This window comes from Artemia franciscana, chromosome 14, assembly GCF_032884065.1.
Source record: "Artemia franciscana chromosome 14, ASM3288406v1, whole genome shotgun sequence".
Lineage (NCBI taxonomy): Eukaryota > Metazoa > Arthropoda > Branchiopoda > Anostraca > Artemiidae > Artemia > Artemia franciscana.
In genome coordinates this window covers 35,310,014-35,324,818 of record NC_088876.1, presented here as the reverse complement: position 1 = coordinate 35,324,818, position 14,805 = coordinate 35,310,014, and the positions used below count along the sequence as shown (strand labels likewise).

General features: G+C 34.8%; 1 protein-coding gene across 1 annotated transcript in view; it reads right to left on the bottom strand.

Moving 5' to 3' along the window:
* LOC136035649 (synaptojanin-1-like) overlaps nucleotides 1–14,805 on the bottom strand; it is a 182,981-nt gene that overhangs the window by 102,332 nt on the left and 65,844 nt on the right. Inside the window, exons 8-10 of the mRNA XM_065717555.1 lie at nucleotides 12,967–13,218; nucleotides 7,309–7,461; nucleotides 4,083–4,239 (exon numbers count right to left, since the gene is read on the bottom strand). Coding sequence (XP_065573627.1) covers nucleotides 4,083–4,239; nucleotides 7,309–7,461; nucleotides 12,967–13,218 — 562 coding nt within the window. The remainder of the gene's footprint in view (nucleotides 1–4,082; nucleotides 4,240–7,308; nucleotides 7,462–12,966; nucleotides 13,219–14,805) is intronic.

Genomic DNA, 14,805 nt, shown 5'->3' with positions numbered 1-14,805 from the left:
CTTCTTTCATCCCTTTATATTTCCGAAAATACTATTATCAAATGTCCGGTCACTTATGAACAAATTAGAAGAGGTTGAACTTTGCTTGAAAAATGAACTGGTTGATATTGCTTGTATCTGTGAATCATGGTCCGTGACTGAAGATGTTGTAGCATTTGAAGGATATGATACCTATTTCAAACCTAGAATGACACCCAATGATATTACAGTAACACATGGTGGTGGTCTTGGTATTATTTGTCGATCGTCTATAAGAAATCGCGTTCTCACTTTCAGTAATATACCAAATATGCAAGGTTTTGAAGTATTATGGTTGTGGTGCAGGCCTAAGAAGCTTCCCAAGGAAGTGGCATCACCGGTGATTATGTGTTGTTTACTATCCGCCCCGTGGCCCCTATCGTAAAGACCTTGTGAATTACTTACATAATTGCACTAACAATGTACGATCCTTGTATCCTAATGCTGGTATCATAGTGTGTGGTGACTTTAATGACTTAGATTCCAAATGGCTAAGTAATTCACTATCATTTAAGCAGGTTGTCAATGTGCCCACAAGAGGTAACCGTATGTTGGATCTCATTTTTAGCAACTGTCCTGAATGTTATAATACTCCAGTTACATTACCCCCATTAGGTTTGAGTGAGCTGTATGTTGCTTGCACACCCAATCATTTTATCCCAAATAGACAAATAAATAGTGTGGTGTACAGGCCTTTCACACCTGAACTAGTAAATCTCTACAAGAAATGGCTCACAGATCGTGACTGGCGTGATATTCTCTCATTGCCTGACGGTGACAAAATGGCAAGTTTATTCTGTAAGGAACTGTTCGAAAAATACCGTGAAATTTCCCCACAGAAAAAAATATATGTGAAATCTAATGATAAACCATGGATTACTCAAGAGATTCGGAATCTGATAAAAGTGAGAAACGAATTGCATTTAACTGGACCCGTAAAAGATTTCAAAAGAGTAAGAAATTTAATTGTATATAAAATAAGATGTTCACGTAAGCAGTATGGGTCGAAAATAATAAGAAAAATATATAAATCCCACCCAAGGAAGTTCCATGATTTAATTCAGAACATTATTGGCAAAAAAGTAACTAGAGTTGGAATGAGAGACGTCAACTGTAAACCCCTGTTACCTAGTGAAATTAATGACTTTTTGCATCAATTTGTAAAATTTATCCACAACTAAGAAAATTACCACCGAATGATTCAGTTTCAAATATCCCTATACTAGAGATTTGTTCAGTTGCTAAAAAGTTGAAGGCACTTGATTCTCGTAAATCTAGTTATCCTAGTGAGATACCGATTAAATTGATTATTGAGTGTGCTGATCTTTTATCTACTCCTTTAACGGCAATTTTTAACCAATGTTTTATTGATGGTGTTTTCCCATGTATTTTTAAACAGGCGTATGTAGCGCCAATCCCCAAATGCAAGGCACCTAAAGATATTACCGAGATGAGGCCGATTTCGAAAACACCAGCTCTCTCAAAATTATTTGAAAGTTTTATTTTTGATTGTTTATTTGAGGACATAAATAATAATATTGATCCCCAACAATTTGGATTTGGATCCGGGCATAGTACTGTTCATTATTTGGTTGCATTGTTGGATACTATCCTTAAGCACTTAGAAAATAATGGAGCCTATGTTGATGCATTATTTGCAGACATAGTTAAGGCTTTTGATAGTCTTGATCATAATGTAGTTGTGGAAGAAGCAAAGGCTATGGGTGCCGGTCCATTTGTTGTACGAATGCTCGCTAGTTTTCTTTTTGAAAGATCTCAGTGCGTCCAACTCCCTGATCATGAGCCATCTGAATTTGTAAATATTTTTTGTGGTTCGCCACAAGGGACTAAATTAGGCCCGCTTTCTTTTCTTATTGTTTTTAACCGTATTGTAACAACAATTCGTGAGCGTTTTAAATTTGCTGATGATTTAACTGTTTTATCACTGCGACTAAGCCCTCCGACTACTGAACAGTCTGACTTGATCGAAATCTATCAAGATCTAAAAGCTGAATTAGGAAAGGTAAAACTGACGGTCAGTGAAACTAAGAGCTCTTATATGGCGTTTTCCTTCCTAAAGGGTAACAACCCCTCTTCTCATAATTCCATATTGCCAACAAAGAAAACTGTTAAAATACTTGGGATACTTTTGGACGATGATTTAAGATGGAATTCGCACGTTGACTATCTGACTAAAAAAGGCGCCTCGCTTTTACGTTCATTTTCCAACCTAAAAAGATTTGGTACACCAACTGAGATTTTAAAGTCTGTATACTGCAGCTATGTTAGACCTTCTCTTGAGTATGCATGCCCTGCTTGGCATCCGGGATTGACAATAGATCAAACAGATAGACTTGAGACGATACAAAAATGAGCTGTAAAAATTATACTTGGACAAAACTACTCAACTTACGAGGATGCACTGAAACAACTCAATTTGGACTCACTTGATAGTCGTAGACATGGCTTAACTTATAGATTTGGACTAAATTATTTGAATTCCCCAACTCTTTGTCGTCTACTACCCAACCTTGAGAGCCCCCCAACTGAAGGACCAGTTACTAGACTCCGATAAATATGTTCAAATAATGTAAATATATGTTAAATATTTGTAAAATATGTAAAATATGTTCCATATTTTACCCGTCATTTTAATAATATTGACGCGACTAATATTTAATGTTTGATTAATATGTGTTTGATTAATACAATGTTCGTTTAAATTTTCCTGTGAGTGTTTTTGAAGGTATAAATTATTTTTGTCATGACATGCTAATGCTAGCTCCGGCTATTGTAGTGAATAAACATATTCTATTCTATAGTATAATACTTTAGAAACAAAATTATGGAAATTACGACAGAGAATTATGGAAAATACACATACATCGTAGTTTTTCTCACTCAAAATAAGCAAATCATAGCCGATCCCAGAGAGGCAAACCGGTTTCTGTCAGATCTTACAAAGCGCAATTCTTGGGAGTGACAGGTACCAAATCATCTTTCGAATTTCTGGTTAAAACTTATACTTCCCTCCAAAGTTGACAGAGAGTTTCCAACAGAAAGCTCAAAATATCTGGTCATGCATGTTTAAAAAAATAAGACGGCTCAAAGAAATGAGGACTTCTAGCTGTATAGTCTCAAGCTCAGTATGATTGACTATTTGTTTCTTCTTAATAAATATGGAGAAAAACAGACATCCTTTAAGATTTCATTTTTTTCAATTTTTTTCATAAGAATTCTCTGCCATTTTATCTATTCGTCTGAAATTTTCCGTTAACCTTCTCAGTTGCATTTCTGACTAATAACCAAACTGCACGGTTAAGTACTGAATGGAATCCATCTAAAATTATCGAATCTTGTAAGGAGAAGAAGTAAACCAATACAATCCAATACTGGACTGGGCCTAATGCTCGAATTCTACAAGTTTGGTTAAGGATCAGATAAGAGCCAAGAAAAAACTTTAACAAATTCAGGGACAAATCAGAACGAGTAAAACAACCAAAATTGGTTGATTTTTAACTGCCTACAACAACAAAAATTGAACAGAAGTGAAGACGAATAAGTTGGTATGGCCATTTCTTAAATTCTCCAGAAGACTATAGCATTGTTTACGCTTAATTGAAGACTAAACAGGTTGCTTAAATCAGAAATTTTGCTCAGACAATTGATTTTGTGAACATTTAAGAGGGGTTGATTTAAAAGCAAGGAAACATTGAAGAAAACAAGAGTATTATGCACAGAATTCAAGCCAAATAAGATTGCCATAAATGTTTTATTTCGATGAGTATTTTATCACATCAAAGTTTTGCGTCGTCACCCCTTAAACCTCGAAAAGCTGAAGGATCATGCATATTTTACTGAAAAATAAAAATAAAATTTAAAATGAAAGCTTCACTTAGTCAAAATTTATTTTTATTGATTTTTGTATTGTCGAAAGGAGAGAGAAAAGAGAGAGAGAGAGAGAGAGAGAGAGAGAGAGAGAGAGAGAGAGAGAGAGAAAGAGAGAGAGAGAAGAGCACGACAATATGTAAAAACATCACACACAATAGCACATATCAACAAACCTTGGACTAAGTTAGCAGGAAGGAGTAACCTCGCTCTATCTCCAAGCTCAGAAGCGTAGGCTCCCCCTGATAGAAGAATTTCGATGGCTTCTTGTTTACCACCATCCAAAAGATTATTCTGTATCGTTCTGGCTGCAGATCTGGCCCCATCTATTAGCTAAATGGAGATCAAAACCTTTAATCCAACATTTCAAAATTCATATAGGAACTGATATAACAACATTGGACATAAAAAAAATTTACATATTTAACAAAAATTAGTACATATTTAGTTCCGTTTCCTATTTGGACTAGAAATAGTAATATTTCTAGGCTCTACGGTATTTTTGAAATTTGTGAGAAAATGGATGAGCTATCGATTAATCTCCGTAAGTGGTTTGACAAAATATTTAACTTTCCTTTGAATTCTATTAGGCCAACTGAGAGTAATTTTGCATTATATATGTTTAAAAGGGATTATTATGAGTTATAGCATGTTTGAGTTTGTTTTAGACTAATTAAGGTGTTTTCTATTATAAGTGAAATTATTTTGCTTCGATTTTTTGTTTAGTGAGAATCATATTGTTGTCTCTTGTAGTTCTTGTCTCGTTTTTTCTCGTCTTTTTATTTACTCCTCTAGTGTGCATTTTTTGTATCTAGAGGGTAAAAATAAAGTGTTAGTATTATTATTATTAGAAACAGCAAATGGAACCTGCGTTACGCAATAATTTCGTCGGAAGAATCTTATGTCGTTACCTTTTTGTCATCGATTTTTGATAAGCTTCATAGCATATTGCCATCATTTTTATTCGTCACTAGATGATTCTTTTTCCATCGTGGCGGAGCATCTTTTTTGTACAACTCGTAAAAAATAAAAAATAAAATAAAAAATACCATTAGAGAAAATGCCACTGTGTTTCCAATAAAGATGAATTTAGCCCTCTGAGCTCTACCAGGAATTTTCCAGGGGGGAAAGGGCAAGTGCTAACTAAAATTTTCCAGGGGGAAAAGGGCAAGGGCTAACTAGAGCTCCATTCTTTTTATCAGAATTCAAATCGAGATATCAAATGGAGATAAAACTGAAATATCATAATAATAAACACTTACTGTTTATTTAATATTAACAAAAGACAAAAAGAAAGTTGAACACCGTCTTGTCCACAACTCTAAAATTTTGAATTTGAATTGCTATGTGGCAAGTTTTATTCGTTTCTTGGTGTTCAATAATACAAACATTATGAAAGACATATATTGACACCAACTGTGGGGCGATCTTTCAAGGGCAAATGTATGCGCACTCACCGTCAAGGTCCAACATATACTTATCAGTAATCTAATTATAAGCAATAGAAAGTCAATTCGTTGCCCACCAAAGCTAGAACTTCACCCGTATAGCACTTGAATAAACTCCATAGTTAGAAAATCCACATTCTGCCATAACCATGTTTCTCCTTCTCAACAAAGTCTCAGTTAGGGTACTGCTCTTTTAGGTGTATTTCCTTCACATAAGAAAATATATTTTTTTTTAAATATACGTTAGGGTACTGCTCCCTCATACACCGATTAAAGCTTACAGAATCTTTTTTTCGATAGCAAGTTGGCCTTATTTAGTTCAAAACTGTCACAAATGGCACAAAATGTCAGAATCAGTGTTTTGTTATTGTGCGATTTTGTTTGTTACTTGGGAAGGCTCTATGGTTTTAATTAAACTTTTAATTAAATATTTAATAAATTAATTGGATGGTTTTAATTAAACTATGTTGATGGGATTTTTATGAAGATCACAAACCTTTTTGAGGTTTGATCAGCATAAAAGCAGATTATTTTTTGCTGTGTAATCATTTTAGAGCTTCAATTTCTATTTACAAGAAGCGTTTATTCTTTTAATAAGGGGCTTCAAACATACACTGAAATCATCACTTAAAACAAACAATACATCACTTACTGTTGTTAAAAGCCCATTGTTAACCATATCATCTCCACCATTACATTAAATAGTCACTAGGGAACATGTCTAATACTAAATCAAGATATAGTAGTTGTAACCAGTGGTCTATGAATCCAAAGAGATGTTTACGTTTCTGATTATCCTCTTTTTACACACTTTTTAGTTGTTTTCTTCTTTCCCAGGGGGGGGGGGGCTACCACCTGGTGGCCTCTGTTCAAGCGAAGAAATTGCTGTTCCTCTAGGAGCCATAGAAGATTTTGACAAAGGAAAATTAAACATGTGGAAGACTTTTATTTTTTCATGTCTGCGTGGTTGCATATCTTCTTCAGTTAGTGCAGTTATTCAATAGCAGTAAAAATATTGTCAGTTTTTGACAATAAAACTATAAATCTCCTAACAATATAAAGTCAAAGGCTTTTTTAAATAAAACAATCCATATCTGCCCGTGTATTCTTGTCCGAAACAGACAGAAATTATCAAAAATTCAATTTCATTTTCTCGAGCAAACTTGATGCAAAGAAGCCGTTTTATAACATAAATGATTCTTAGCACTCCAGAAGGCTTAATAGGACGAACTTTAAAAGTACTTAGTAGGATGAATAGGATGAACCACCCCTTAATAATGCGAACTACGCCAAATACTTAGAATTTGCCGGCAAGGTCGTATATCTAACTCCGACATTCGCCAACTCAGCAAGATTAGAAGAGATGTTGCAACCAGCGTTAAAAAGCGCCGCTTAGAATGGCTGGATCACGTCAAGCGAAGACCGCCAGAATACCTGCCCCGTCAAATCCTTCTAGTTGAGCCCTACGAATCTTGGAAGAGACATCAAGGAGGGCAAAGAAGAACAGGTGGACCCTGATCAAGTCTGACCTGGATCCCATTGGCGGCTTTAAGAAATTTGGACATAGATGGTCGGTCTAGTGGCTCCCGTTCGCAGAACAATTGGCAGCAGATCGTGAAACCTGGTCCAAAGGGGTAACAAGGATCATGGATGCCGGGCGAACCGCCTGACTCCCGCCACAAGTACAAGTAAGTAAGTAAGAACTTTAAAAATAAAACAATAAAAATCGAATCATAATCCCAAGTCACTTGAAACTACATCAGTACCTTATTTTTAGCACTTGGTTTAAGCGCAATTTTTTTTTCAATTTTCAATTTCTTTTCTACTCCTCAAAACTATTGTCATGGGTATAATTCTGAGTAGAATAATCCGAAATACATCGGCACGTTTTACGGAGATAAAATGTATTAATTTGCATAAAAAACTAAGAAAATGGTACGAATAGATACTTCACCTTCGATCCTCCCTGGATAGCACCAGTCCCAGCATACATCTTTGAAACTTCATTTCCATTATTGATCCACATTTGACGAAATACTTCTTCAAAACGGGCGATATTCTGCTGCTTTTCAGTGGCACCAATAGCAGCTAATTGCTTCAACAATACCTAAACATGATGGTAGATAAAAAAAAAAAAATTTCCGTTGCCACCAACAGCTGAATCTTTCACGTAGAAAAGAGAGAGAGAAAGAGGAGAAAGCCAAAGGAGCATGGGGCTTTAAGCATAAATTGTAATCAAATATAAAGCTCGAATTGGGTGTTTTAACATCACCCTGGTTTTCCACCGCAGTATGTTTTCTGCCACCCAGGAAATCTTACAGCTTCAAGAGGATTAGTTGGATCAGAATAGATAGGTTAGGTTAGTCTATGTCTATGTTTTGTCTATGTCTATGTTTTGTCTATGTCTATGTCTGTTCTTATGTCTGTGTCAATTCTGACCTACCTGAATTAAAAGGTGGGGGAAAACATATGGTGGGAGAAAACCGCTGTCGCGTTAAAACGCTGCTGCCATTAAGCTCATCTATACTTGCTGCAAGTGATACTTTTACAATTATACAATGAGCAAAATTACAAATAGTGATAAAGATATCCAAAGGGGTACTATAGGTCAAGCGAACGAACAGCTTTACCAAGATATTGTTTTTAATAATTAAATACTTTTGACTGAAACCTCCCCCTCCCCAACCAAAAAATTCCTCCAGTCGATTCCATTCTAGCTGAAGATTCCCTCGAAAAATTTCTTGCAAACGATTCTAGGCAAAAAAAATTCTTGGCACAATTTCATTTAAAAGATTGTTTTTAAAATCATGCCGAAAATCCCCTCCTCCTTGGAAAAGCTTTCCCACAAATACCCCACCCCCTAGTAGAAAGTTGATCCCGCAGAAAAATTCATTCCGTGGAAGACTCCCCCACGGAGATTTTCTCCGTCAAAATCCCACCACCTACAGAAAGATACTCTAGATAGCTTCACCCTGGTAAAAATACCCCCCCTCCCCCCGAACAATTCCCCTTAACATCTCCACATATATAACTGAGTGGGCAAAGAGAAAATAAGACTAATAAAAAGAAATTCGAATTGGAATTCTGTCAAATTCACCCAGTGTGAATTTCCCCTGGAAAGTTTACTCCCCAAAAACTTCCCACCCCATGAAAAATTCTCCCCGTTGAAAATCCCCCCTAACAGAACCCCCCCCCCCTGATCCGAAAAACGTAAGCGTACTTCACAATAACAAATACATACATAAGCAATGGCAAAGTTTATAACTTAAGGACCTTCCCCCAGAAGCTGTCGGGGTCATGCTATCTTCAAAGGCATAATTATTGGGCCTTTCAACTATGCTCAACAAAATGGTTGCCTCAAAATTTTTATCGGACGACTTTTAACAAGAAAAAGGGGATGAGAGAGGGGGGCTGATCGCCCTCTAATCTTTTTGGTCACTTAAAACGGGCACTGGAACTTTTAATTTCCGTTCAAACGAGACCTTTCCTGATATTCTAGGACTATTGGTCCGACACAATCACCACTAAAAAAAAAGCAAACAAACATGCGCCAATGATCTTTCATCTGGCAGAAAAACATAAAATTCCACTTTTTTCCAGATGGGAGCTTAAACTTCTACAATAGGATTCCCAGATAGGCATAATCTGATAATGCGATTTTCATTAAGATCCCTTGACTTTTAGGGGGCATCTCCCCACTTTTCTTAAAATCAGGCAAATTTTCCCAGGCTTAATGAATCTTATATGTTTGGAATCAACATAACAAGCCGATTCATTTGATATATCTATTGAAATCAAAATTCCGTTTTTCAGAGTTTCGGTTACTATTGAGCCACGTCGCTCCTTACTTACAGTTCGTTGCCACGAACTGTTTGATTACGCTTTCAAATTTAAACATTAATAGCCTGCTATTTCCTAATTTAATTCACTTCAAAAAAGTCAATTAAATATTGTTCCTGATTGTCTTGAAAATACACTGTTGATAACAAAAGAACTTATTCTAATTATGAAGAGTGTACATGAAGGCTTCATATCCACGCGACCTCCCAGCAGCAAGTCAAGCATCGGGAGAGGGAAGGCGACTTGAAAAAAAAAAGCATTTGACGAGGTAACTAAAGCAGCAATTGAGCTAGGTCAATGACAGCAAAAAAGTAAACGGGGGTGCTTTTATGGGTAATTAACTGACTATACAATAATGGGAAATCCATAAAATAAGGGTAATGGCCATAGATAAAAGGGCAATTCATTTCACACGAAGAATATTATCGACGGTCAGTTTGTACTCCCCAGGTACGAGACGTTTTAAATGACCCCTGATCATATTCAATTTGAGCCGATGGCAAAACATGAAATAGTTCAGCCGACGAAATAATGACGATAATAAAGAAATTGCCAAGAAATTTAGTGAACGCCTAAAGAACCAGGGTTGAGTCCTCAAAAGAAGAAAAAATAGTACTTGTATGATATACACCCAACCTTATATTCTTCTAATATGTTTCTGTGACGCTCAATCGTAATGAAATATACCGAAGTGAGATAAAATACAATATTTTAGAAACAAATTTGGGCTATGTATTTGCACATTAGGGTAGAGTATAGAGTGGGGGTAAAGTATAGCGGTCTGCATGCCTAATGTGTTAGGTACAATTATTCTGCATATTATGTAGTAAGAATTGTTCTCTAACTTCATACTGTCCAAATACTTTACCCCCATAATGTGCAAATATATGGTCCCAATTATATATTTTCCATCTATTTTGTCACTTCTCTTTGTCTTGTCTCATGCTAAGCTGAAAGAAACAAACAAAAAAAAGTTCTATAATGCATCAATGAATAAACGTCAATGAATGAGTAGGATTTAACGTGTTATTTTTTGATTCTCCGAGTGAGGTAGATTTTATTTTAGGTGACAATTCTCTTCAGCCACGATTTAGAATGCTTCCAGGTACAGATTAGGTAGGGTTGGATCAAGCCCCGACAAAGGTAGAGCTAACCAACCAGATGGCAATTGAGAGTGAAGCAGGCTTAAATAACTAAAAAGATAAACTACTGAAGGTAAAACTGGTTTTTAAGGGTCGAATAGGTCAATGAACGAAAAAAAAAAAAAACAAACGATACAAGTTAAAAAAAGAAAAAGAAAATCTATCCAGAAACAAGTTCTGTGTACCTTGAAGACTAATTAACGGAGCATTTCCACAAATGCCTTATTTGTAGCAATGTTTAGCCCCATGTTCAATGAGCTTATTTTAATTGGATTTGTGTAATTTTTAGCATTCAATAGCCAATGGAAATAACTGAATTATGTTCAAAAGCACTTATTAAAACTGACTTCAATTAATCATTTGCTTATTGGGCTTCAGAGCTCAGTAAGCAGCAAGTCATCCCTTTACACGTAGAAAATTTTTCGTATAGGCCTATTTGTCTATCAGCATAAGCTAGTAATTACACTTATTAAGTAAGTTACTGCAATTATTGAATAGCACCAAAAAGCACTTAAATTGAAACCTATTGCAATTAAAGATTTGGTTATTGTGCTTCGCAGCTCAATAAGCTGCAATTTGTCCCTTTATGAATAGAAAATTCTTGGTATGTTTATCTGTTCCTATCAGCTAACAATATTTTTGGTTAGTTTCAAAGGTTGTACCGGTTTCCAAAATTTTTTGACTTTTGATTTTACAAGGAATTTATTTTGATGTTCAAACTGCATCCAATAGACCACAATAATTACGCTTATTCAAAGTTAGCACCTATTGTAATTAATTATTTCGTTATCGTGCTCAAGAGCTAAAAAAAGAGCTACAATTCATCCCTTTTAGGACAGATAGTTGGAATATTCCAACTTCACCATTCAGATATTTAAGCATTCAGATATTGAGATATTATTTCAGTATTTAGCATTCAGCATTTCACCATTCAGATATTTGAGCATTCAGATATTTTTTCAGTATTTAGCATTCAGCATTTCATCATTCAGATATTTAAGCATTCAGATATTCGAATATTATTTCAGTATTTAGCATTCAGCATTTCACCATTCAGATATTTAAGCATTCGGATATTCAGATATTATTTCAGTATTTAGCATTCAGCATTTCACCATTCAGATATTTAAGCATTCGGATATTCAGATATTATTTCAGTATTTAGCATTCAGCATTTCACCATTCAGATATTAAGCATTCAGGTATTATTTCAGTATTTAGCATTCAGCATTTCACCATTCAGATATTTAAGCATTCAGATATTATTTAAGTATTTAGCATTCAGCAATTCACCATTCAGATATTTAAGCATTCAGATATTCAGATATTATTTCAGTATTTAGCATTCAGCATTTCTCCATTATTTCAGTATTTAGCATTCAGCATTTCACCATTCAGATATTTAAGCATTCAGATATTCAGATATTATTTCAGTATTTAGCATTCAGCATTTCACCATTCAGATATTTAAGCATTCAGATATTCAGATATTATTTCAGTATTTAGCATTCAGCATTTCACCATTCAGATATTTAAGCATTCAGATATTCAGATATTATTTCAGTATTTGGCATTCAGCATTTCACCATTCAGATACTTAAGCATTCAGATATTCAGATATTATTTCAGTATTTAGCATTCAGCAATTCACCATTCAGATATTTAAGCATTCAGATATTCAGATATTTTTTCAGTATTTAGCATTCAGCATTTCACCATTCAGATATTCAGATATTATTTCAGTATTTAGCATTCAGCATTTCACCATTCAGATATTTAAGCATTCAGGTATTCAGATATTATTTCAGTATTTAGCATTCAGAATTTCACCATTCAGATATTCAAGCATTCAGATATTATTTCAGTATTTAGCATTCAGCATTTCACCATTCAGATATTTAAGCATTCAGATATTCAGATATTATTTCAGTATTTAGCATTCAGCATTTCACCATTCAGATATTTAAGCATTCAAATATTCAGATATTATTTCCGTATTTAGCATTCAGCATTTCACCATTCAGATATTTAAGCATTCAGATATTCAGATATTATTTCCGTATTTAGCATTCAGCATTTCACCATTCAGATATTTAAGCATTCAGATATTATTTCAGTATTTAGCATTCAGCATTTCACCATTCAGATATTTAAGCATTCAGATATTCAGATATTATTTCAGTATTTAGCATTCAGCATTTAACCATTCAGATATTTAAGCATTCAGATATTCAGATACTATTTAAGTATTTAGCATTCAGCATTTCACCATTCAGATATTTAAGCATTCAAATATTCAGATATTATTTCAGTATTTAGCATTCAGCATTTCACCATTCAGATATTTAAGCACGAAATGCCAATTCGTATGCTTCAGCATCAGAATTTGGTCTTGAAGTTTTGAATGCTCAAATCCGCTATTTAAGTTATTTCTCATAGAACTGAACACCATAGTTATAAAACATTTAATTTCATAACTTGAAAATTTCTTTCTTTGAGAGCATTCGTTATTTAATTTCTTGATACTAACAGCGATACTTATACTTGATATACCAAGATACATAGACTCACAAGAGATGAACATCTTTCCACTGATCTTGATTTTTGTATTCGTAAAAAAAGCTACTAACCTCTAAGCCAAAAAAATTCTGGATACAATTTGTTCTGTCAAGACAATCAAGGCAATTCGTTCTAATAGCACCACTCTGACTCAAGATACTAGTGCCATCTTTTGAGTGGAAGAAACCATAATCCGCTATGTAATTCTTTAACTCATCTAGTAGCTTTTGCAAATTTTTCAGGTTTCCCCCACGGCACTGCTCGTGATAGTCAAAAATTACATGTGGAACTTGACTATGATGGGTACAAGCTTCATGATGGGACTAAAAAAAACAAAAATTTCATACGATAAAACTCCCTGTTTGAAACATAAGGATATTGATATCTAAATATCCAGTTGATATCTAAACCACGATACAACTGCTTTACAGACTCAAGCCTTGATTGACCAGGCCTGTGGAGTCCATATAACATCGAAACCCCAGGCTTTTTGCTGGCATAAGGACTTACCACGTTACATGGCTTACCAGGTATGGTTTTATCAGAAGTTGCTTTTGTATTAGTAGTTTGTGGATAAAAATTATATGAAGGATTGGAATTTTAGGTTTGTTATAAATGGGCCTGGTTTCGCCCGTATTTCTATTAAGCGCAGGGGTGCTTGTCTGTTATAGTGCCTATGTAGCGGGTCCGGATGCAAAATATGGTAGTTACGATTATTCTGCAGATCATTAAAATGGAAAAAGAAATCACCAATGCAACAGCACAAACACAAAAATAAACATACAGCATAATAATAAAAAAAGACAGAAGGAGAAAGGAAGACTGTTTTCCTACTTAAGTATTTAATATAGGTCAGTATTTGAATGAGGTCCTAACCCTACCCATCCAATTACCTAAGTCAAACAGCATAGCCATACACAATCAACCATAAAGAATAATCCATGATAAGGCAGTCGTGTCGTAAGTAAGTATAAGTCGTCATTAACAAACATTAAAAACAATAAATAAGACAAATAATTCAGAGGCGACAACCCAGAATATGGGCTCACCAGGAAAATACACACTTGCCTATAGGGTTTCGGCGCTTTAAATTCCCTACCAAGGACAGTCCAAACACATTTGTGTCAAGTTTGTTTTTACGAGTGTTTTGCGAAAAATATTTGACAACTTTTTGAAACATATAAACAAAAGTAAATTAATGCCATGTGGAATCTATATATCTATGAGGTCTCAAATCTATAAATTGAAAAGCTTACAAGCTTTCTAAGGGCATTTACGTATATTCACATATGCTCAAGATTTGCTGCGCTAATTTTTCTTCAAGTGAATATTTTAAAACCAAAATACAAGCTACTGGTCACTTTAAAAAGGACTGAATCCTTAAATGATACTTGTGGATGGGCAAATTGATTTCTGCTACAATTTTGAATTTAAATGAGTCCAAACTCTTAACCGATAACACTAACCATTAACCGTTACTCTGTCCGTTACTAACCGCTAACCATTATTTCTAACCGTTACTATCTTGGCTCACCCATATTGGTATCTTTCAGGACTGGCGTGTTATCACTGAGGTACATAGATGAATTCCTCCTTTATTCAAAAATTTCGCTTCACAACAGATTCCATTGAATAATTTTTTATTTATTTCTTATGTGTATCAGCTAAATGATGGAAAGGAAAAACACCAAAAAGGTTGTATTGTTCTTCCTTGAGGTTTGAAAGAAAAGGTACTACCACATCTGCAAATTTGTTACACAACCAAGTTTACAGAGGACAAAACATTGGCCAATGCTCTTTCACCACCCCACTTCACCCCAGTAAAAACTTCTGCATTGTCATTTTTGACGAAATATCCAAAGATTTTTAGGAAATTAGGAAATATAGGTTAGCTCAGTTTGTAGCTCACG